We start from the raw sequence: 24,760 nt of genomic DNA on the forward strand, positions 1-24,760 counted from the left end.
GACAAATGCTAATTAAGAGTGTTAGGAGAAAAGTAATTTGACCAAGAGGGAGTGACATAGTAAAAAGAGCAGTTATAGATTGAGAGACCAGAGTAAGGGGGTGAAAGTAGAAAAAGGAATCAAGGGGCATTGATGGGAAAAAAATTATAAGGGGGCGATTGCGAAGTTGAGACAAACTGAAACTGTAGTTAAGTTCAAGGATGGAGCTGGAGATAGATATGAAGAAGATTAAAGGATAGAAAGGTTAAAATGAATGGTAAAAAAATACAAAAATCTAAATAAATAGGACTGAAAGTGACAGAAGAAACAGGAGCGGCAGAGTCAAAAGAGTGTAAGCAGGAAGAAACTCTATGCTTACGCTCCAGGTTTGGGGTCCTCAGCATCTGGATCTCGACTAGGTTGTCGAGTGAATCTAGATTTAAACTCAACAGCCAAGCCTGTCTCCACACTTCTCTGGACAGGAAGTCTTATCACCTTCTTCTTCTTCTCCTCTTCTGCATGTGCCAATGGAAAGCGAGAGTGAGAAGAATAAGTGATTAAGTACAGCTGATGGGCCAAAGTAATTCCACGATGCCTGCTGGGGATGACAGAAAGCATTCATCTAAAGTAAGTAAAAAATATTAAAGCGGTTCATCAGCCAGTCAGACCCGATGCCTCCTCTGGTTGAATAGGATTCATAATCTGATTATTTCTATTCAGGCAGAAGTCTCCACAACATCTCAGCAGGATTCAGACACAAGCTCATTAAATGTTTATTCAACAGCTAATCAATCAGGTTCTCTTTTTGTAAATACCAGCTGATTACTGTATATTTTCAATTTCCGCCATTGGCTCTATTGAGTGAAACTGTAAAATGTTTCAATGTAATACTTATTAAAATAAACAGCAGAAGGACCTAAAATGCATGCTTGTCAGACACTGCTACCAACCAAGACCTGAGTTAAACAAGGACTGACCCTCTGGATTGAGCTGGGAGGCGCTCTGACTCTTTTTTCCCAGTCCGACCATTCCCATCATCCTTGCTCCGAAGCTTGAGCGTCTCTTCTTGTCGTCATCATCATCATCATTTCTCCCCAGTGAGCAAATCTCCCCACCGACACTAGAAGACTTGGTAAGAGGAGCTCCAGGGGTTGGTGTTGCCCTTCAGGAAGACAGAAGTACAACTTCATCAGTCAGACCCCACAAGAAAGGGGCAAAAATACACATTTCAATCCCCTGAGGGGGTAAAGGCTCCTACTCTGGATATGAGTGTATTTATGTAAAATGGACAGAGCTAAAACCAGAACCTTTCTGATTTTTGACAATGTAGCGACTTGCACATGTGCACACTGTGAACTGACTTTCGTCATAGCAGAACAGTTTGGTAATGCTTTGGTAGCGACCACAGATTGACACATAGTCACTTTTCAAAGACCATTTCAGATTTATTTTATCAACTAACCAAAGAAAAAGAGACATATATAAAGAAAAGCAAATTATATAGGGAATTTGGCTGTGGTATTATAAAGTATATGTGAAGCCAGAGAGCAGGAAATATGATGAAGATGGTTGGCCCTTAGAGGAATGCAAATACATAAGTTCCACAAGTGATATGCCTCAGGGTGAATTTGACTACTTTGTGACACTAAAAACCAAGCGCTGAATTTAGATTTACCCAGCTAAACCACTAATTACTTTGTAGTACCCTGAAGATTTGTGGTATAAACACACTGGACACAGAGGTGCACAAACAATCACATCAGTAGGAGGGGATGAACAAACACTTGAAGGTAAGAGGATATGATGGAAGAGGAATAAACAAATCACAACAGTACACAGAGGAAAGGCACAGCATTACTCAGTGCAACTGCTTGAATAACTAATCTAGTTCCAGTTACACCTCACTGGTCAGTCTTACTTTGACGGCTCAGGTTCCTCCTCCTCCACTTGCTCGTCCACTGATTCGCTCTTCTGCAAAGTGGCTGCACCCTCTGCTGCCCCCCCTTGTTCCTGAGCTTCCACTGAACCTGCCTCCACTGACTGACCCTCCACAGATTCCATAGGACTGTTTCAGCCAATAAGACGAGAGAACAGCAGCATGCACACAGAACATGCAGAATGTAGATTACATATAGCAGAACATGACCATGCAAAACATGCTAACACAAACATGAAGTGTGCAAAACAACATCAGACTGTAAAATGGATGACTGATAGATTAATGGAAGTGAGACTGGAAAGTGTTAATAATGTGCATACTGAGCGAGGTGTGTGTGCTGCTGACGTTAACAAGTACAGACCCAACAAAGCTCTTCATGTGCATTTACTTATCTGGTAGTTATCTGTTTACTTACACAAAAACAACACAAATTGATTCAATTAAACTAGGATGGGACAGTGTGTGTATTGTGTTTTTTTTGGGGGTGTATCAACTGTATTTCCTACATCAGCCTGGTCTGTGGTCCAACATCTGTGATTGGTTCCTTTTTCTCACCTGATCTTACGGACAATTCGGTTGTCAGAGGCGTTGGACATGGCTGAAACATCGCTGATATCACTATCTGATGATTTAAAGGACAGACTGTCCCTCATCTGGAGACAGAGGATAGAAGAACACATGAGCAGGTGCATGTAAAATCAAGTACTTCATGTTAAATAATGTAATCCTGTGGTGTGTGTTCACCTTTGTGGGATCCTTCAACACACCTGTGGAAAAACAAGACGAGGGTTAGTCTTTTGTTTTGTTTATGTTGTTACAATATTAAGCAATGCCAGAGGTTGGACAGAGTGTGTTGTTTGGCGCTATGGATATTGTTGTCACATCAGTGATGTATTTACACTTAAGCATAAACAGTAAGGACATTTGGGTTTGGCTGATTATTTCTTTCATATCATATCTTTCATTATCTCTTTCATAATACCAGTTGGTGTTGTATTAACCATGGTTGGAAAGCCCGATTAGACACTTTTACATTAGGTTGAACATGTAAGAATCATGCATCAGGGGAATGATCAACACAGTTAATCACGTGGGTAGTGTCCTCAAAAAATTAGACAAAATCCCCAGTAGTGTTCTCCTGTTTCACTCTTGCTATAAACTAAAGAGACATGACACACAATGTCATTATGTGTCTGCCACAGACAGAAGGATGCACATCATAATACCAACATTAAGATTCATCAGTGATAATAAATAAATAAATAAACTATTAAACAGAGAAGAAAACTAAGTAATGTGTGAAAAAGCCATATGAAATTACACATCTTGTTTCAAATTTTCTGGACCAATGTCCGTGTGACATCTGCTGACAGCAGAAAAACAATCTTTAGAGGCAAAAATGACTAGAAAAACACAAAACAGCAGCTCAGAGAGAAAATATGAGGCAGAAAACAAGTCTCTACCTTCTCTGTTTGCTGATAACACCTCCCCTTCAAATGATTATGATGGATGAAAACAACAGAAAACCCAACAAAAATTAATTACAGATTTTAAGTCACACAATGTATTAATGATGGACAGAAAGCTGAATACACTGACGATTAGGGGGAAAGTCAGTATAGGTACTACTAAGTCATTTGACTACAAATGTACAAAAACTGTACTCACTATGCAATGCAGTCAAACACAACAGCGCACATTCTAGTATATAAAAAAAAAAAAGGCCAAACAAGACAAGATCACATTTCTTTTGAAAGATTTCTGAATGTATAGCAGTTTTATTTATGTAGTTACCATAAATGCCCTCATGGTTTTGTTCAGTTTTAAATTCTGTGTTTTGTTGCTTTATTTAAAAATGCGCCATGAACTTGAATTTTTCCTACTTTAATAATCTAAAACTGAAGAAACAACAAATAAAAGTCCTAACAAATACAGTCAGTATTTATTATTTAATATTATTTAAAAATATAAGACTTGTATTGCAATGTGTATCAATGCTAATCTGTGGTACAGCCCACACTGGCCATGACAGTCTTGGAAAAATTCTTTTAAATCTCAAGAATTTTATTTCCTGGTTAAACATAGGTTTGATAAATAAAATAAAATAAATAAGCTACTGATAACTATGCGACAGTCTTAAAATCATTCAGTGAATGATGGTTTGAAAGATGGGTGGATGTCTGGATAGAGAGATTATTAACATTTTAAGATAGCTAAATGAAATCCAAGACCTCTTGCCATCATTTCACTGCAGATTCAAGAACTAATATCACATGCTTAGGTCACAAGTCTAGAAACTACCTGTGTGAATTTGGGGGTCACTAACAGGTGGTACCATACCATTTGGTGTTTTCTTCTGTTGGTCCTCCCATTTGACCTCTGCACCATTCAGATAGACATGATTGATTGGTCAGACTACAGTGACACCCTGACTGTTCAGTTGATCTATCTAATATCAAACCAGTTAAACAAGCAGGTTACACACCTTTGGGTTAATCATAAACCACACCAACACAACAAGCCATCTCCTGAACAAAAGTGTGAGATCACCCTGAGATTGGACTTGCCTTTTCTAGTCCCTCCAGGTGTCGCTGAGCGTCTCTCTGGATCTGATCATTGTGGGTGTGATGTGATGATGTCAAGATGATGCAACAAACACAAACATATAAATGAATGAATTGTACTAATGGTGAGAAAAGTCTGACACCCACAAACAAACAAACACGCAAACACACACACACACACACACATACTGTACCTAACTGAATTGTAACCAGCTACTGGCTCTAATGGCCTACACCAGGGCTACTCAATTCGGTGCCACAAGAGTCGCAGTCCAGCAGGTTTTCAATGTCTCTCTGCTCCAATACACCTGACTCAAATTAAATGGATCCAGTGGCCTATGACGTTCTGCACAATGACTCATTGTTTAGAGTCTGATGTGTTGGAGGAGGAAACATCGAAAACCTCATGAGACCCTGGTCTACACCAACTGGACAGACATGTCACAGCTTAGAAGTACACACCTGGAGTTTGTGGGGGTGGGGCTGGTGAGGGTGCTGGTGAGGGGGCTTGTGAAGGGGCAGGGGTAGGTGCTGGGACAGGTGTTGGAGGAGGTACAGGGGGCAAGGTGGGTTCAGAAGGTGGCTGTGACTGAACAACAGGAGCTGGGTCCTGAACTACAACAGGAGCGGGTGCAGGTGCAGGAGCTGGTGTAGGTGCGGGTGCGGGTGTGGGTGCGGGTGCGGGTGCAGGTGCAGATGCAGGTGCGGGTGCGGGTGCGGATTCAGGTGCAGGTGTGGGTGCAGGAGCACGTGCGGGTGCAGGTGCAGGTGCAGGTGCAGGGGTAGGGGCAGGTGCAGGAGCACGTGCAGAGACGGGTGCAGGTGTAGGTGCAGCAGCACGTGCAGGTGCAGGTGCAGATGTGGGTGCAGGTGGTTGTACGGCTGCAGGTGCAGGTGGGGGTGCAGGAACAGGAGCAGGTGCAGGTGCAGGTGCAGGTGCAGGTGCAGGTGCAGGTGCAGGTGCAGGTGCAGCTGAGGGTCCACGTGCAGGTGTGGGTCCAGGTCCACGTGCAGGTGCAGGTGCAGGAGGTGGGTGATTGCATGCAGGAAGCGGTGGCCCCTGGATTCGTATAACTGGAGGTGGAGGCGGTTGATGATTTACAGTAGGAGGGGCCTGATTTTGGATAGGGGTAGGGAGATGATGATGGTGGGTGGGAGGGATTGCAGTTGTTGCTGGTGCTCCTGTGGTTTGCATGGCCAAAACTGATGGACAGCAGAATGTTTTAGAGAAAATGGAAACAAAAAATGATCAGGGACATGGATTAAAACACACAATGAGAAGATGAATGCCCACATGACCAGCTTCAGAGACTGACCAATCACATTACTAGTTTATTCAGGACACTAAACTGAAGTAACGGGTTAATAGGTGGTTCAACCTCAAGTCGGCTTAAAACTCAACCTTTTGGCGCCACAATTCAGACAAGCTGGAGAATCCCCAGCACAAAAAGGTTGGTGTTGCTAAACAAGTAAAATGACTACTTGTCATTACTATAATTTAAAATATTGGTCAGCTAGTAGCAAAGAGGTTTGTTTCCAAATGAACTCATGACACACTTGGCCCTTAAGGCAAGTGCTTGTTGACTGATGCAGCAAATGTTGCTGATTACTGAAATTTTCAGATTTTCAAAGAGGATGAAATTTCTTTTGGTGTTTTCTGCCATGACAGTATTTCAGCTAAATGAAGGAGTCTTTTAATTATGTTAAAGTTGCCAATATCTAAGAGAAGCACAGGACACGTATGAAGATCATCTATAATGTCATTGAAGAAGTGCCTTATTATACAGATCCCAATCTGTTACCTGTAGTCATCAGTTTATAATGAATATGTACATGACTGCTGCTACTAAACTACACAGTTTTACAAAATTACAGAAAATACGTAGAACTGCTCTAGTTCCAAGCAAGTAAACAGCATTCATTTTATAAAGTCAGTACCTGTCTGTACAGAGTCAGGAGGTTCTCCATCTGAAAAACACAACTCAGTGTTAGGCTGCCATGACCCCTACTGTCATGCTCATACTCCAACTTGGCAGGGCCAAATAAACTCTAGAAGGGCATCTACAGTATAGACCCCTGTTGAGACACTAACCAGCATTCTAAATCTCATTCTGTTAATAAATGAAATGAAATGAAAATGGAGATATTAATTCCCACTTCTGGGGAACACGGAAATCAACATTTGAAATGCATCACTTGGTACTTGAAAAACCGATGCAATATACATGTTGTATGTGGGTCCTGCTAGCAGCTGAGTGTTTAGCTGAAACCTTCATGTGAGAGGTATCCAACTTCCCCAGTATACATACTTCTGTCAAGGGGTCCTTTTGGCGGGACAATGGGAAGTTGCCGTCCTCTGCGGCTGCAGATTGGCGTTCCTGTTGGACTTGTGAGGGCAGATCCCCCTCGGGCATTCGCCCTGTTTGAGAGAAGAAAATATAAGGAATGAATAAAGAAATAAATAAAAACTACCAACCTTAAACCTTAAACCTTTGATCAGGAGTCAAAGTGGTCCAAGTTCTTACAAATGGAAGTTTAAGGTTTTCATTGCAGATTTTTATTTCAGTTTCAAACCAGTTTTCAAACCATGTGATTACCTAGAGAGTTGATTGAAACCTAAATAAGCTGTCTTCTTATACATTGGACATGGATATTGTTACAGGGACTGACTTAACCAAGTATCTACTTTGGGAATATTTTAGTGAGCTCTTACTGCATGTGCTGTCACTCAAGGTACTTTGGTTCTAGCTGACATGCCAACTTAATTTTACTGCAGATTTAAGATGTAGTAGGAAACTAAAACACCTTAAATCTGAAAATTGAGCTTCAAATAAGCTGCACTCACAGGCACTGAGAAGCAACAAGAGGTGCCACATTTTCTATAGTCCTGGACCAAAAACTAGACCTGTAACTACAAACATTTGTTCTGCTACTGGGTTTCACAGTATAATTGTGCATCATAGCAGCCAAGTAAGAACTGAACCACTGGAGGTCAGCAACAAAACTTCAATGGATCAAATCTCCAAACTACTGTACATTTAACTGTCTTACTTCACGTATTATAGATTGCATCTCTAAAGCCTTCAAGGAGTCTTTCTAAGCCCAGAATTTAGTTTGAGAGCAAAGAATCAGTGGTAATACAGATTTATAGTCATATTTCAGAAAGAAGACAAAATCTTTTAACAAGTTCATGCAACATAACCAGCAAACACCACGGCCAACATGCTGCAAAATTAATATGATCAGATGTGAAACACATGCAAGAAAAGAAAAAATAAAAAGTTAGTGGTGTGATATCACTATAATGAGAACAAAGAGGATGGGTAAAGATAAATCGGGCATGGTTAGTGGTGACTCAAAATTCACACTTGTCTTCGAGGAACGACAACCATGCTCAGCAGACACCACAGAGACAGAGCAGCTTTTCGATCGGTTGGCAGCAGGTTCACCTGATCAGGGCAGGTGAGGGGGGGGCGGAACGACCAGACCTCAGGTGAAAAGAGTCAGCTCGGTCTGTGGAGTGTGAGCGCGTGTAGATGTGTCGGTCAGCCATCGCTCGCTGGTCGGCCGAGCGAGAGCGACTGTAGTAATCCCTCCGGTCCATCCCACGGCTGTACCTGTACGTTACCATAACAACTGTCATCCACTCTCACCTTGAAAACCACTTCACCTGTGGGATTGGTTAGTTAGATGGATAATCCAGGCAACCAGGCTGCCATCACCTGTGGAGGTCTGTAAATAAGAAGTATAAGGCACTGCACCAAAGAAACCTGTTGGAATTTGGCTCTACATTTGCAAGAAGACCTTATTATGAGAATGGATGAGAGGAAGGAAAGGAAGGTTATTTTTAGGATCTTTCTCAATAAAAAACATAAACCAACTAGACTCTAGAGATGGATTAAAATAGCACAGAATGTACTGAGACCTCAAATAGGAGCAGAGAGCTAAAACAAGACACAGAAATAACCAACTAACAGTATACTCTACTTTTGTCCTCTTTATCTACAACTCCTATTTACGTCTGAAACTATCTGTCTATCTTGCTGCCTGTTTACCTCAGTAGTTCCTCATCGTAAGCATCAGGCTCATAGGGGAAGTCAGGGATGAAGTCCTGACTAAAGAAAAGAAATACGTCAGAACTCCAGTCCAGACACGACAAATCTGAGCCTTACTACATTACCCATAACTCTCAGTGCTCACCTGTAGTCCTCACAGTTCCCATTCATCATATGGTTTGTCCAGGTGTGTTGTGGACCATTAAAATGTCTTACACACAGGAAAACACATTAGATGAAATTACTCTAACTTTGCAGATACAATCACTACTACTATTACAGCTACTAATAATGACATTGTTCTTACTGCCACAGTAGCAATACCTGTCATAGGAATCAAGAGAGGTGGCCACAGACATTCTCCTTATTGGTCGCCTGAATACATAGAAAGAGGGAAACAGCTCAGTAGAACGGCTCTACTATAGCCAGCACTACAGACTACGCTAATGTCACTACAAACTGTGCTGCAATTATATTAAAAAAGTAGGTCAATGAACTATTACAAGATGAAATAAAAGCAGTGCTACAACTCCAAGGAAAAGTGGGAGTACAATAAGTACTAAGGACAAAAAATCTTTATGTCTTGAGGCACAACAAGGAACCCAACGAAGACTAAAACCAGTTCCTCATCAAGTATTTTCTAGTTCTGACTGGATACAACTAAAAGTAGCAACGCAGAGGTACTAACAGTACTACTAAATAGAATCTACAAAATATTACTACATCAAGTCCAGACCTGAGTCCTGGTTCAGACCAGTTAATGCAGCTATTACCATGCGCTGACCCTGATTCATAAGCTGCTCCCTCCTATCAGGATGTATACCCATTACCTCAACTGATTTATATATTCCCATTTTATGTATTTTCACAAATAAGATCTAGTCGGCATGCTGACTGGCTGCTGTCCGGGTTACCCAGGTCAGGTATTTTTCCATGTGCTGCCATGGTTACCTATCGAGGCTGCTGTACTGACTGGCGTCAGAGAACGCTCGACTCAGTTTTGAACCTCGCAGCAACCGCACAGCATCCTCCCGGTACAATGGGTAAGGAGGGTTACCGCTGGCAACCAAAGGTCGGAGGTCACAAGAATTTAGATGCAAAAGAAGAGATAGGGGACGGGTAATTTAAGAAGATAATTAGCAACTGGGACTTTAAAAGTTAATAAGTATAAAGCTTTAATCAGCTGACTCTTTCAGACTGTTATCTAATGTCATCTCGTCTGCACTGGGCAGCTACCTGTTCATATCATCTCACCTTCTCTGATATCCACTTATCTCAGTCTAACTGGTCTAAATCTCATTAATAACCACTGCTGCTTACCTTTGAGGAGGTGGCTGACTTGGCGACCGTGACCTCATCCTGACCATGTCAGATCGGGAGAGGTGATTGGAAGATACCACTTGTTCTGGCACCGAGAGGGTGGAGCTGTGGAAGTCCCGCCCATTCTGTCTGTAATCTGCACACAGAGAAACCAAACTGACCTGAATCGTCAATCATTAGAGATTTTTTTATTTCTATCTATTATTTTCTATAATGAGACTGTTTATCACACCAGTAAACATCAGTGGATTTACTGGTGTCCAGTTCCATACTCCAGGACAGTGCATTTGTGAAGAACGCTGAGAGAACCTTTCGAAGGCCAATGTGTATGATGAAGTTGCATCCTCCCATCTCAACTGCCCTTGGAAGAGGAAAAACAGTGCCGCGCCCACTAAAGAGCCCGCATTTGGATTGTCCCAAATGTATTCTATATCATCATGGCAATGTAAGATGCTAGAAAAGAAGGACCAACAATATCTGTAGATATAAATGCCTACTGTAGCTCTAAAGGTAATAAAAACACGACTCTTTTTAAATGCATTTTTGTATCAATGTACTGCTTTCCCTCACAGCTCTGATAACACAATAATTTTCCAGTTGCATCCAAATTTGCTCTGCTGCACATCAAAATTCTTTATTTTCTGTTTGTCATCACATTTCACCAATATACTAAGGTATCTCACTGTTCTTCATCAGGAGCAAATTTTTCCCACTTTGAGACTCAGTGAAGTGAACAAACACACAACTGAGGAAGTGAGGTGTTCCAGAAAATCTGACACCATATTTTCTGGAATTTCCATGGAAACCCAAGAGATAAAACTGATAATATAAAAGCCGAAGTCTCACAAGTCCATAGAATAATTTTGAGTGCAAAGAAAATTAGTCAAGGTAGAGGGCATTTGTAAAAGCAACAAAAGCACAGAGTAGAACACAAATTTGAGTCACTGCAGAGTATGTGAATGTTAAAACAAGAAAACCTGCTCTAAATGCAAAAAAAATAAAAGATTGATGATAGTAAAATGCCCTAATTTAATTTTAATTTATTTCATTAAACACAGTGATACATCACATCTTCTTTAAACAACACTGTTGCTGCTTTTCATCAAGTCTTTGAATGAGCCCCCTTAATTCCTAATGAAGGCACCAGGGAAAAAGGTGTTCGAAGGGAGAGTTTGCAGCCCTAAAAACGTGCCCTTGAAAAAAGATAGTATCTTTGAGGCTACCCTTACCCTGTGGGATGAGCACTAACCATATGTCTGATTGGCTCAGTATTTCTGAAGTTTTATTTCCACCTTTCTTTCTCACTCATGTCAGAGTTAACATTCACAATAGTTCATTAAATCTGTTCACTTTAACTACAGGAGTTGTTTAGACTCTAAAAAAGCAGACATTTATTTTGGGCATTCTACAGTGAATGAGGTGAAGGTAAATAAAACACTCATTCCTGATTGGTTCACTGCACCTAGGCTCTAAAGCAGGGATGTCAAACTCTGGTTTTTGAGGGCTGCGGTCTTGCAGGTTTTAGACATTTTCCTTTGTTATCAAACTTACATTAAATGGCTTTCCTCGAAGATTGTTAAGCTCTGCACAAGCCTGTTAATGACCTATTAATTTATATCAGGTGTGATAAAGCAGGAAACATCTAAAACCTACCGGACAGTCGCCCTCAAGTACCAGAGTTTGACAGTTAAATAAAATGATCCAAAACCTTGTAGAAATGTATAACATTTTAAATAAACTCTTCTGCAGAGTGGGAAATAAATGAGGAGACACTGTGCAGCCCGAGCTGCAGGGCTGGAACGAACTCTAGAACAAGAGGTTGCACCGAATGTGACAAGACAGTGAAATCAGAATGTTCCTCTGATTTGTTTTACAGGGTTTATATTCTAAAGATTCAAATAAAAACATCCAAAACCCCATGTATAACATGGACCGATCTTGTTATTACAGCTAAAAGCAGATTCCTTAGTTTTACAGCAGCTCAGTGTGGCAGTGCCAAGACTCCAGAGAGCAGACAGGGTGAAGCGACACTCGTCAACAGACTTAATTTGTCTAATCTACCCTGTGGAAATGCAGCAGACTCGAGGCCGAGAGAACCTTTTATCTCCTGGAAAAGGCAGCCAGTGTTTGGGACCTGAAAAACAGTCAAAGATTTCCCATTCTTCCTGCTGCTGCTCCACAGCTGCTCCCCTCTTGCATTTGTTGTTACATAATGAGGGTGACAAGTCTGAACTGTAGGCAGACAAGTTTAGCATTAACTTTTACTTTAAAACCATGCAACATGTGGTTTGGCATTGTCTTGCTGAAATAAGTAAGACCTTTCCTCACAAAGGCGTCTGGCTGGAAATATATTTTCTCCACAATCTGTATGCATCATTCCTTGACAAATGTGTACATTTCCCATGCATGTTCATGCTTGCCAGTATGATTAAATTTATTTTATTTATTTATTTCATACGTGGCTATGCACCACATCAAATTATAACAGAACATCAACATCAAAACACTTCTTGTTGCACCAATAATCAATCAATCAATAATAGATTAAAACAATAATCCAATAGCATCTAATATTGTCTTTGTACTATACTAAAAAAAATACAGATGAATGACTTGCAAAACACTGCACCATGTTCAAATTTATATTGTACACATAATGTAAATTTTATATAGTTTATATCGTATTTCACCTGAACATTTTTTGGCCTGACTTTATGATTCAATATACGATGGGGTATAATTTACCTGATATCACCCCGATGCCATCTTCACAGTCGTAATCTGAAAATTCACTGTCACTGATCCTCTGAGACCCTACAGAGAGAGAGAGGAAGACACAGAGAAGGAAGATGTTAAGCTTGTAAGCTGCTCGTCTATAATCCCACAAGAAGGTCAACAAATCTGAACGTGTCAGACTGGGCAGCAAGATGAGAAACGTGTTTACACACAAACATCTCAGGACAAATTCCTTAGATCTTGGTCTACAAATTCCTGGAGATCCTGAACCACATGAGGGACAACTGGCACGCTGTCATCTTCTGAAACTTGAGAACGTTGAGGGAATTTATTTAAAAAGTGCTGGAAAGAGCAATTTCACAACCCACACAATGTTCCATGAAACTCTTTCAAGACAATTAAACCACCTGAAGAATCTTTGAAACTGCATCATTCTGTGAAAGACCTAATTTATAATGAAAAATATCCAGACCTCCCAAAAGGTTGAATAACTAAAACATTGAAACTCTATACTGTGGCTATTCAGCTCCAGCCCTTGAGAGCCACTGTCCTGCAGGTTTTAGATGTTTATGTGCTTACACACACCTGACTCAAATCAACTGGTCATTATGCAAAACTTGACAACAAGCTATTGGATCAATATCCTTTGAATCAGGTGTTCTGGAGCAGGGAAGCATCTAAAGCTTGCAGGAGAGTGGCCCTCAGGGCTGGAGTTGAATAGCCCTGCACTGTACCATACTCACAGGAATCTCACTGGGACTTTCTGATCCTCGCTGGATACAATTGGGGCATTTTCACTAACCTAGAGACTCCTGTAAATGAACTCAACAGTCTTCTAGAGGACTCATCTAGGTATATGTGAGATGTCACCAAGGACATAAAAAAGGAAACTGGAACCTTTCCTATCCTTCCCATATTACATGCTTCCCTGGGTTTCTACTGCTTAATTAAAAGCCATTTGCAATAAATAAATTAATCGTGTAAACAACTGCAAGTGAATTAAAGAAATTTAGAACCATTCAAACATCAAAGATCTCAGTAAATCATCTGTGAAATTTGAAATAATTTAATTTCTTCAAGAAATAGTAAGAAGTGTACAAAAACAGAAGGAAAAAAAACAGAATCACTTCCAAAAAAGATAATTTAATTCTAATCAGATTTCAATAAATGATATATTATATTTAAAAATGATGTGTGTGTATAAGAACTTCACCCCTATATCTAATTTCCTCAAACTCCTTTTAGGGTCCACAATAATCAATGTGCTCTTGTGGACTTTTTTAAGCTTAAATACCACTTTTATTCTATCAAGAACCCACGGAACAAGTTTGTTTTTTTCCCAAAGAACCCCAAATAATTTTTTACATTTGATCAAAGACCCACAAGAATCTTTCAAAGATGTCCAGATTCTCTTCTTGCACAGCTGAGGCATTACTAGACACCTTTGTATTTCCAGGACATCTTTTAACACACCTGAGAGGAGCCTTCCTGACGCTCATTTATCAATTGTTCATAGAAACTGTCCTAAATTCCCTCCTACAAATGATATTTAGAATGATCGGTGTACAAAAAAATGTAGATTTATCAAACATGCACAGGACAGTCTCATAACCGTAAAACCCATATTTAGCTGTTAATACATCCCACATGTTGTAAATCACTTACTTGTGCCTGTTCATGGTCATTTGCATTCAGAAACGCCCTGATTTAACCATATATAGAAACAGAACATCCCTTCAAAAGTCTGGTGGGAATCACATGTGTTTCTCCTCATAGTGATGGTGAGAAAGAATGAATTTCTCTGTCAATTTTTTTTAAAAAGACAGACATCTGTATTGTTAAATTGTGCCATATCAAACCATTAAATATATATATAAATATATTTATATATATATTTAGATTTATTTATCCTATGAAGCTCTGCACACACATTCCCAGCATCATAGCAGCCCTCCTTTGACCTGATGTTGAATAATTCCAGGGAGATAAATGTATTTTAGTCCATAGGAATGATGAATCCTGCACAGATGATGTAATGCAACTCAGTGATGGTCAGGGAATATCCAACCTGTCTGTCTACTGTCTCACGTAGGTGACCAAAACCACATAGAAATGGTAGTGTATCTAACTTTGCAACACAGATCCCATGTCACGTTAGAAGTAAAATAGGATCTCTTTTGGGAAGAATCTGATCAGAAAATATCTCAGTGATCAGATCAACTGATCGTCTAACAACACTCATGGTGGTGCACAGAGTTTGAAATATTGTTAACATTAGATAAGTAATGATCAGTTCTCACCTGTCTGTCACAGGTGTCTTCTGTAAGTTTTGAAACCATTTAAGCTATATGTCTGTTTGTTTTTAATAAAAGATTACTAACTGAGTAATTATGATTTTGATGAAATAAAGAATGACTGACAAATACTAAGATTGCTGCAATGTCTAAAAATGCATGGTCAAAGCTGTTCTTATACATAAAAACATTTTTAAGTACAAGGTGGTAAATTTTGTAGTCAAAACATCAAACAACCACTTTCACATGAAAAATGTATGAAGATGTAAACTCAACACCAATGTTGGTTGTTACTTAATAACACACGGAGAACAGCCTCAAGAATATACATAAGTTACAAAAGGTCAGCAGCCACCTCCAGACACACACACTCAGACGTGTTATTACCTGAGTAAGGACCTTTGTCTGGCAAACCATCACGTGAGTGAAACAAAGTAAACAAAAGCAGAGGAAAAACACATTAAACAACTAGACATGCACCGAGGACAAACAAACAAACAAAAAAATGTTAAAATATGCAGCTACAGAAGCAACAAGAGAACATAAAATGTTTAGTCAGATTTAGAGTGTGGTGAGTGTTAACGAACAGTATCAGTGATCAATGTGTGTAAGTTAGTGTGGTGCGGTCTGTAACTCACTCTGAAGCCTCCTGCTGGTCTGTGTGGGCTCAGCCTGCAGTCCTCTCCTCTGCAGGTATGGGGAGGCGTTGGGCAGCGGCAGAGAGGAAACATCGTGAAGCTGCAGTTTGTACCAGTGGGGCTGATCATCCAGTAGTGCAGACTCCAGCTCTATCAGGACCTGACATAGCAAGAAGGCAATGAGATCATAAACACAAATAATCTAAAGAGAGTGTACACAAGCATATAAGATTCTTCATTTGTTCTCACCTCTCCCAGGAATTGGCTCTCCTCCTCTCTGACTCTAGCTTGATCCCACACTGTGAGCTCTAACATTCGTTCTCTGAATTCACGACGGTGCACCGGAGAGTACATGAAGGTCTGATTCCACCGAGGTTCCAGTGACTTCTTCACTGTCTTCGTCCTACGTTTACTCTTATCGCTGTATATAAAGGAAGAAACAATCAACAGCTGAAGAAAGCAGACAAATTTGTTCTCCAGAGGAAAACAAATGAAGGAGCTCCTTGGACATACAACTTGTTTACCTTCTGTCTGGCAGGAAGTAGATCTTGACATAGGGGTTCCGAGGCCGGCCATCATCCCGAACAGGAAGTTCTTTTGCTCCAAGAACAGTGACAATCAGCTGATGGCCAACTTTATCGTACCACAGCTTTATCTATAGAAAAACACCCCAGAACAGCAACATTAAAACCTGACACAGCTGGAGGAAAACCTCTTAAATAACAGGAGTGGAAACATGCTGCTGAAAGAACAGCACACAAATACCAGAAATTAGAAGAACAACCCTAGAGTCCACTGATTTTTATCAGTAGAGCTATGAAGGATACAGAACTGCAAATACAAAGGCAGAAAGGGACGACAGAACAGTGGCTGAAACTTGTCTAAAATTAGTTGATCCCAAAAGAACCGATTAATTTGACGAGAAATATTGAACAAATAGAGCATAAAGAGAAGCACCAACAGCAGAAGAGCCTGATAAGTGATATCACAGAAAAAAAAACTTTAATTAAATGTAAAAAAAACTAAAACAAAATACAGGATGACAGCAGAACCATACCAAAAATTTACTTAATTACTAGGATCACTTAGAATATCCGAGAACAGATGAAGACCCCCAAAGAATGCAAACCACCACATACTCCTACTGAATGGGAAAGGTAGAGAGAAAAGATGCAGAACCATACATATAAATCTAGGTATGTCAAACACAAACACAACCCCTGAAATAAATACAAATAAACTTGGAAACCAGAGCGTTCCATAGACCATTGAACCCAAGACGGAAGCCAATAAAACTGAAGCAGAGAGCCCTACTGAGCAAAAGAGCTTTTGACCAGAAACAGAACCCCCCTGAACAGCTGTGGACCCCAGTCTAAATGAACACAGCATGAACCATTTGAAAAAGAAGATAGATGTCATAGCAAAAGCAAATTAACTTTACAGATGGACGCACAACTTGAGAAAAGAACCACGAGACATTGGACAATAATAATTTGCAAAAGAAATGGATACCCTAGGAACCATCTTAAGTATATTCTTATAAGACAGCAGCAGAAACCTTTGTAACAACAGAAGTCCCAGGCAGAACCGAGCAGCAACAATGTGGAACCCTATAAAACAGAGGAGCCATCAAGAAGAGATTTAAACTAAATCTAAAACAAAGAAGACCAAAAGGATTCTACTGTATGGTACTCTACATTTATCTGCAGCCTAACAGACTAACAACTACAGACCAAAAATATACAAAGAATACAGAAATCTCACACTGCTCTGCTCTACAGTTTACCTGAATTCTGGGAACCAGAGGATGCCTGTTTACAGTCTGAAAGCACACACACCACCATGGTATTATGCTGTTAATTGATGGCTAATTGACTGCATAACATGTGACTATGCAGTGCATGCTGGGTAAACTTACAGAGACCTGCCCAGACAGAACGCTGGGGCTCATCGGAGACGTGACAGAAATGGCTGGACCGACTTTCTGAGAGTCGAATGAACTGGAACCTAAACAGACAGCAAAGAGATTCTCTTCAAGCTTCCGCAGGGACCTGATTTACATCCTGATTGGTATTTTAGAAAACCGAGTTTTTAAAGAATAGAGCACTCACTAGAGTCCATGTGGACGTGGGAGCCGTCTGCTGCTCTTGAAGCATCTCTAAAAAAATGCAAAAGCAACAATCTCTTAGCATGACAGTCTAATATAATAAAGATTTGGGATGTTTTACGTATTTTAAGTAAACATTTTTTAAGACAGTGTCTGAAGCAAAACATTACAATCTGAAATTTTGACTGTGACCCACCCCATTGGTCGACACACCACCAGCTCCACCTGTGGTTCTGATTTAGATTCCATGATGATGTTGTAGACTTCATTAAATGTGGCGCCCTGAAGAACTCGACCGTTCCACTCCAGAACCTGATCGCCTGAGGGAGCGAAAGATGATGAAAATGTCTTTGTTTCAACTAGAACTATGCAGTATATCATTTCAGAAATGAAACTAAAATAAGTGCATGAACAATGGGCACATGCTGCATGTGAATATATCACGTTCTTCATTCCTAACAGCTCTACTATTTTTTGGGGCTGCAAATCCTTTAGTTTTGCAGCAGCAAACAACTGGAATATTTTACAAAGTACCTTCAAACTGACAACTTTGACATCTCTCACCACTTTCAAGATCAAGCTGCAACATATTACTGATTACTGCTCTTGTTAATCATCCCAGATCATACTTGCACGCACACACACACCATCTATGCAGATGCAGGAAGTTGCAGGAAGTGAAGCAGAAATAATGTGGTTCTGAAGCAGAAATGGACACAAAATGCGTCATTTAACCAGACAGTTTAGCTTCAAAGCTCTGAAAGATGGTTCTCTTGAAAAGAACATGGTATTTTTTAATCTACTGTTGATGGGAACAGAGTTACCACCGTAGTACATCGCCTCTCAAATACCTCCTGCTATGCAGCACACAGCTAATTCAGAGAGCCCTCCTCCTCCCCTAAAGACAAACTGTGATGGATAACTTCCAGCGGACACGTCTTCATAGTTCTACAGCAGCAACCTTTCAACAGCTGATCCGGATAAACTAAAGAAGTTGGAAACAGTGCTGAAGCACTGCAAGTAATTTACTCCTGTTTGTATGTTTCTAAATGAAAGGGAGGCAGTCAGAAATGGTATGAGAGAGAGTGTGTGTGTAAAGAGGTGGTGTGTGCATGCATGTGTTTGTAAAGTCATTCAACCTCAGGTGGGTGAACATAATAAGTAATTAAAGTGCCTTATTCTATATCTGCAGGTGCATAAATCCTTACAGGAGAATTAAAACATTAGAAATATTCTGTTATGGTACACATCTCTGTATCTATCTATCTATCTATCTATCTATCTATCTATCTATCTATCTATCTATCTATCTATCCATCTATCCATCCATCTATCCATCCATCTATCCATCCATCCATCACACCAGATCTGCATACACCATAATTAACCCTCCACCTGCCAGTCAGTAAATCTAAATGTGTTTACCTGGTCTCAGGTGGCCTACAGTGTCAGCCAGACTCCCCCTCTTCACTTTTGTGATGAATGCGCAGAGACGGCCAGACTCTGTCATCTTCCCCCCGACAACCTGGAGACACACCAACCGTTAGTAAGTATACATAGAAGTGACAGATGAAGAAGTAGAGAAAAAAATATGGAGCACCACCTTGAGTCCTAGCAGTGCTCCTGTGTCTGCGGGAACTGTCCCATCCTTCATCCTTTTGTTCAGCACAATTCGACCAATCAGGCGCTCTCCATCTTTGGATGGTTGCCATGTCACCGGTTGCTAATGTGTCACAATGGTAAAAACACATGGTTAATAAAGCCACAAGCAAAATCTCTTAAAATTTTCTTATTAAATGGTAGAAAACCAAAAAACTAATCTCTGAAGTGTGGGCGAAGGGTTGTAACTGTAGACATTGACTTACCATAGACATAGGCCCAGGCTCACCGTGCCAGGAGCCATGATCCCACCACTGGCTCTCCATGTCTCCTGGCAACCAAACAGAGGTCAAACATTACATTTAAGACAAAAACTCTGTTTGAAACTTTTATCTAATTCTGATTAGTGTTCTTGGATTTAAAGTAAAGCGGAGGCCTGTCAAATGACAAATCAGAGTTCAAGAAGAGGGACAGTGATCTTGCAAGATGAAACCAGATTTTTCTCCTCAGGGTTCTCAAACATACAATTTATTAGGTCCACAAAGAACATTGTGAGCGTTCTGCTACATAAAATTGCATCATATATTAGAACATAAAATGTGGGCAGATAAAAAGATCTTTCGTTTCAAGCTGATAAGAACTAGATTACACAGGAGCACCGTATTCTGACTGTTGATGAGACTGCATATAACCGCTCCAGGATCTTTGCCATGCAGCTATATGTGACTTGCAGTTTGTTCCTGAAGTTACCCATTACATTTCCAACCAGTCAGAGAATGTTGAGTTAGAATAATTCCAGATAAATGAGTTTTCTGACATTGAAACTCACTCAGACAGGGTCTTAACCTATGGAGGAAGAGGAGGGGGTCTCTCAAAGCCATCATTGCTCTCAGTGTGCTGCCAGTAAGCAGCTTTAAACTCCCTGCTTACTCACAGGTCTGTGTGGAAGTCATGAGAGAGGAGGAGGTTTCAAAAGAGGAAGAAGAGATGAAGGGGAGGAGGTGAACTTGCAGCTCCTCTGTGCTCTTTCTCTCTGGGTCTGGGATTGCAGTTTGGCCCGAGTTCTGCCTGCAGGCTGCAGAGCAGTTCATACCTGTCTGTAACAAGATTAGCTAAGTCCAAACACTGAGTCCATCTTTCTGCCAGTGACCCCACTGTTAGTTTGTTTGTATCATAGTATTAACAGAGTAGGCCTGTTATTTGATAGCCTTAGTTTACAAGTCTAAAAGTGACTGGGCTGGGCAGACTGTAAAGCTTGATACAGGTGAATTGAAGGCAACATCACAGCATCAACCCTGATCCCTTTCGCCTACCTTTCCACCACATGAAAGATAAAAAAAATTCCAGCAGATCACAAATAAATGTGGCACTTTATCAGACAATCAGCAAAACTCCAGATCAGCAAGTTACCCAGTTCCATAGTTGACCGGCCATAAGTATAAGCAAGGTTCACATGTTGGAAGTCCAAAGTTGTGTTGCCTTCACTGCGTTTCTATTTCTGTATCTTTCCAGTGACTCCTGATAATCCACACTCTTCTCTTTTAATCCAATTGACTGCAGAGATGGTGATTCAGTGGTCCAGCAGCATCAGAACAGTCCAGCCAAGGTGTACTGCCCTTATCAGGAGTGGATTACCAAACAGGTTCACCAGGATCCTCCAGGACTCTGTGGGGTTTTCCAGACATGAACTATTTACATTTGTTAAATGTTTGTGGGCTTCATCGCTCGGTCCGGGTGTCTTCAGAATGGCAGCATCAGAAACTCTAAGCTGCTCTGTCATCCTATGAACCTGATGGGAGGAGTCAATATCCCCTTGAGCCAATCAGAGCTCATAATCTTTGACCAGGTGATTTTGGCCCTATGACACAGACGTAACAGATTAACTCATCACCATGACGCCTGATTTCTCTAGACCAATTGCAGCAACTGCAACACCTTTGATAGCCATAAGAGCATAAAAGAACATAAAAGAACATCTGACAAGATCAGACTGGCGACAATTCCCTCAGGATCAAACAGTAAACCATAAGTGGATCTGTCTTGAACATCTCAGGAACTCCAAAAACCACAAGTCCGACAGAACAAGCACAACTTATACACAATCGATCTGAAGTTGGAGAATGGTGTAGAAAATAGGAGCTTAGATCAATGGAAATACAAGAGAAACTTCTAAGACTTAAGCAGAACCCAAAAGAACAAAAGCAAAACCAGAAAAGCACAAGAAAAAATGGAGGGAGTAGCAGAGGAACATGTGGAGAGGCAGATTTGTTTTTCAGAAAAAGAATAAAAGGATCCACATTGCCAGAACCATGAAAACCATCATAGTTTCCAAACACAAACAGAACCTTACAGAAAAGTGGCAGGATACTAAAGACAACAAAAAAGGACAGGAGAACTTACTTGAACATATAGGACATTTGCACCAATAGCTTAGCAAAGAGTTTGTCCTTACAGTACCAAAGCATTTGAAGATGCAGTGATATTTGATTGAAAACCAGAACAACAGAAATTTATCCCATAAGAGTCTGACTTGACATATTTGTCACATACAGTTTCTGAGACATTTTGCTTCAATTTATGGTATAAACTTTGCTTAAAATCCTGTTGAACACAATCTTATATTTGTCTTCTGTCCCCTAATAGATACCCAGAAGGAGAAAACCACATAATATTTTTAAACTATCACTTGGTAATAAATGGTAGATATCACCCCCAAAAAATGTTAATTGTTTGTTACATTTTGTTTAAGGGCCAAATAAAGACCTCATATTTAAAAAATTGGACTTTTCTTACCATTTTTTCATGGGTCGGGCCTTTATGGGTTAACACAGTCTCTTCATGACACACCAATATAACAATCCAAGGAACCCAAAAACCACCACCAGAAACAAGCAGAACATAGAACAAAGAACTTAACATAGTTACAGAACTTTATTTAGTGTAATACTCTGTGAGTTTGGTTTCAACATCACAGGTCATAGGTTGCACTGAGCCCTGCTCTCAGTGAAACCCTCTAGTGCGAGGCAGAGGAAGTGCAGGTGAAGCCAGTTGGAGGTGAAGCCAGATTCTGCCGTAAGAAGATTATCACACTGAGCTCATTTAAGTCAGAGACAGAAAACACATACTCAGTTTCTCTGGCTCAACTCTCTCCTTCCTGTTTCTTCTCTCAAGCCAAAGCCTAAAAACTCATGATGTCTGACTGAAAGTTACATGTTCCAACAGGACGAGACACACAGTTACTCCACTACAGGGCATAGGAATATTCAAACAAATATATCTTTGTGTCTAACAAAATATGTTGACGCCAACATTTCTTTTGGAATCAGCACATTCCTGACTGGCATTCAGTAACTTGTCAAATGCCTCAGCACTTGGCTGAGTTGAGTTCTACCAACCATAAGGTCAAGAAAAAGTGCTAAGTTAAAGACTGTGGATTATTTTTCTATTCTCCATAAATACTGTATCATACAGCTGTCATCATGTAGCCATCAAACTACCAATTAACATGTAGCTACTCACTGTCAGGCTCGTCACAGCTGGTATATTCGGGCGTAGTCACTAGTTCCTCCTCCGAACTGCTGAAACTACCAATCACATGCATCTTCCCCATCATCCGCACCCTCTGTCCCATTCCGTCATTGGCAGGCTTCCTCTTGAGGGCGGAGCTTGGGTCCAGGTGTTGCTGTGGCAATGGGCTACGACGGGGAGACGTTGGGCTCATATGATTGGCTGCCCTGTCCACAGAGAATGACCTCTGACCTCCAGATCCAGCGAAACCCTGAGGTCGATTCTGACGGATACCTTGGAGGGAAAAGAAAGCGTCAGGCTGAGTGCTGTCACAGCCTGATGCAAAGTACTAGTAAGTTGTCAGTTGTTTTCCTACCTGTGTGTCTGAGGTTCAGGTGTTCAGGCTCAGCAGCTGCTAGGGAGACGTCACTGTGGCGGCGCTGGTGGCGGACTCTGCCGACCTGAGCCAGCATCCTCATGGTTTCCTCACTTGGTTGTGGCTTCACTGGGTAACGAGCAAGGTTGGGATCACTACGATAACGAGCCTGAAACTCTTCTTCCTGCCGCCGTCGCATTTCACGGTCAACCATAACCTGGTCCAGAGGGTGGTCCTGGTAGAGAAGACAAGGAGTTTGAGCAATTTTCATCATCCAAGTCAAAAACTGTGGTTATCAACAGTTATTGTCTAAATAAGAATAGTATGTAGTTTCATAAGCGAGTTTTATAACGATGCTCGAGAGAGGTTATGTTTTTTTTTATTTTTGTTGTTTTTTTTCCTTTTGTTGATATTTCTAATAAATAGCAAAAAAATGATGATAATAAAATACCAATGATAGAAAGTCATGAAAGCCAAATGCTGACAATAAGAATGTGGGAAAAACAGCTACTTTGAATTTGTTGATTTTGTAAAACATTATTAGTTTTGTATTATTAGATTTTCTTTAAACATTAGTTGTAAGCATTTTTTTAACAAATTTCAAATATCAGATTTATAAAGAATTATTTAAGTGTTGTAATTCCAAAATATATACAATTATAAATGTATACATGTACAAATTTATAAAAGAATAATAATTATAAAACAACTCAACCGTTTCTAATAGACTCACCTGTGAGTGCCAGCGGCCTCGTCCGTCTCTGATTGGCCGTCTCCGAGCCCTAAGCTCCTCCTCTCCATTACCGTGGTAGCTGTGTGGTGAGCGAGTGCGGCGTTCCATACCATGGTCAGAGGGCGAGCGATGCATCCTCCCTCCCCCACCATCGTAATATGACCCTGAGGGACTTCGCCTCCTGTCAAACATACACAATTGTCCAATCAGAGAGGAAGAGGAGGAGCCTATTTTACCAAAACAAAGCATGGTTCCAAAAAAAAAAAGAGCCGGCTGTTTAAGAACCTGCTGAGACTGTGTGGTTCTCATTCTTAACAATGACAACAATAATCACCACCATCATCATCATAATCAATATAATAGTTATTATTGTTACACATGAATATTTTTTGGAGTCTGGGATACTTAATTCATTGATTTGGGGTATTTTTTTGCCTAAAAGGTCACAAAAGTGCTCAATAATCTCAGACATCTGGAGTGACAAGGGTCATTGATCATCTAAAGTTTTTAAATTTTCTAAATGGTATTCCTAACAGCGCACTGCTGTCTTTTTATGAGGAAGCTTTTGAAGCTTTGGTCTCATCTGGTAATTAAGCATTTAGTTTTTAGTTTCTCTTCCATACATAGATTTAGTTTTTCACTTTGTTTGCTTCTTTGTTTTGTTTGTCCACCCTACATCTGCACCACCAAAAGTACATTTAAGATTGTAAAAGTAATCAGCACTCCCAGTATGTCTTCTTGATGAGTTGTTGGATCAGATGAGTCAGGTAGAAGGAGGTCTACTCCATTCAACATTAACAGTGAAGTAAAACAGATAGTACGTTATCTTTTAATTCTAAGGTTGTCTGAATTTAAAAAGAAAATCATCTGGTTCTTACCAGGTCTTAAAATCGAAATTAGGTACATACAACCT

The 24,760-nt window shown here is 40.4% G+C and overlaps 1 protein-coding gene and 1 long non-coding RNA gene across 7 annotated transcripts in view; one reads left to right on the plus strand and one right to left on the minus strand.

Annotated features, from left to right (window-relative positions):
- The window catches only part of rims2b (regulating synaptic membrane exocytosis 2b), a 37,110-nt gene that overhangs the window by 2,821 nt on the left and 9,529 nt on the right, over positions 1-24,760 (minus strand). The window contains exons 6-30 of one of the 6 annotated variants that reach the window (XM_042012442.1): positions 23,848-24,028; positions 23,115-23,349; positions 22,751-23,032; positions 19,498-19,562; positions 19,236-19,355; positions 19,058-19,157; positions 17,829-17,952; positions 17,637-17,683; positions 17,444-17,532; positions 16,050-16,180; positions 15,775-15,946; positions 15,526-15,685; positions 15,275-15,292; positions 12,603-12,671; positions 9,858-9,993; positions 7,932-8,099; positions 6,792-6,901; positions 6,421-6,450; positions 3,587-3,619; positions 3,382-3,408; positions 2,663-2,685; positions 2,474-2,571; positions 1,898-2,044; positions 957-1,141; positions 359-494 (exon numbers count right to left, since the gene is read on the minus strand). In XM_042012442.1, coding sequence (XP_041868376.1) covers positions 359-494; positions 957-1,141; positions 1,898-2,044; positions 2,474-2,571; positions 2,663-2,685; positions 3,382-3,408; positions 3,587-3,619; positions 6,421-6,450; positions 6,792-6,901; positions 7,932-8,099; positions 9,858-9,993; positions 12,603-12,671; positions 15,275-15,292; positions 15,526-15,685; positions 15,775-15,946; positions 16,050-16,180; positions 17,444-17,532; positions 17,637-17,683; positions 17,829-17,952; positions 19,058-19,157; positions 19,236-19,355; positions 19,498-19,562; positions 22,751-23,032; positions 23,115-23,349; positions 23,848-24,028 — 2,886 coding nt within the window. Of the gene's footprint in view, positions 1-358; positions 495-956; positions 1,142-1,897; positions 2,045-2,473; positions 2,572-2,662; positions 2,686-3,381; positions 3,409-3,586; positions 3,620-4,485; positions 4,528-4,944; positions 5,686-6,420; positions 6,451-6,791; positions 6,902-7,931; positions 8,100-9,857; positions 9,994-12,602; positions 12,672-15,274; positions 15,293-15,525; positions 15,686-15,774; positions 15,947-16,049; positions 16,181-17,443; positions 17,533-17,636; positions 17,684-17,828; positions 17,953-19,057; positions 19,158-19,235; positions 19,356-19,497; positions 19,563-22,750; positions 23,033-23,114; positions 23,350-23,847; positions 24,029-24,760 lie in introns of all 6 variants that reach the window. The other 5 variants (XM_042012440.1, XM_042012443.1, XM_042012446.1 and 2 more) reach the window with 5 other exon arrangements.
- Positions 14,245-24,717, plus strand: LOC121657076. The gene is made up of 3 exons (XR_006013511.1): positions 14,245-14,335; positions 20,638-20,644; positions 24,707-24,717. It is a non-coding gene; the product is annotated as an uncharacterized LOC121657076 (long non-coding RNA).

Source organism: Melanotaenia boesemani, chromosome 17 (genome assembly GCF_017639745.1).
Source record: "Melanotaenia boesemani isolate fMelBoe1 chromosome 17, fMelBoe1.pri, whole genome shotgun sequence".
Classification (NCBI taxonomy): domain Eukaryota; kingdom Metazoa; phylum Chordata; class Actinopteri; order Atheriniformes; family Melanotaeniidae; genus Melanotaenia; species Melanotaenia boesemani.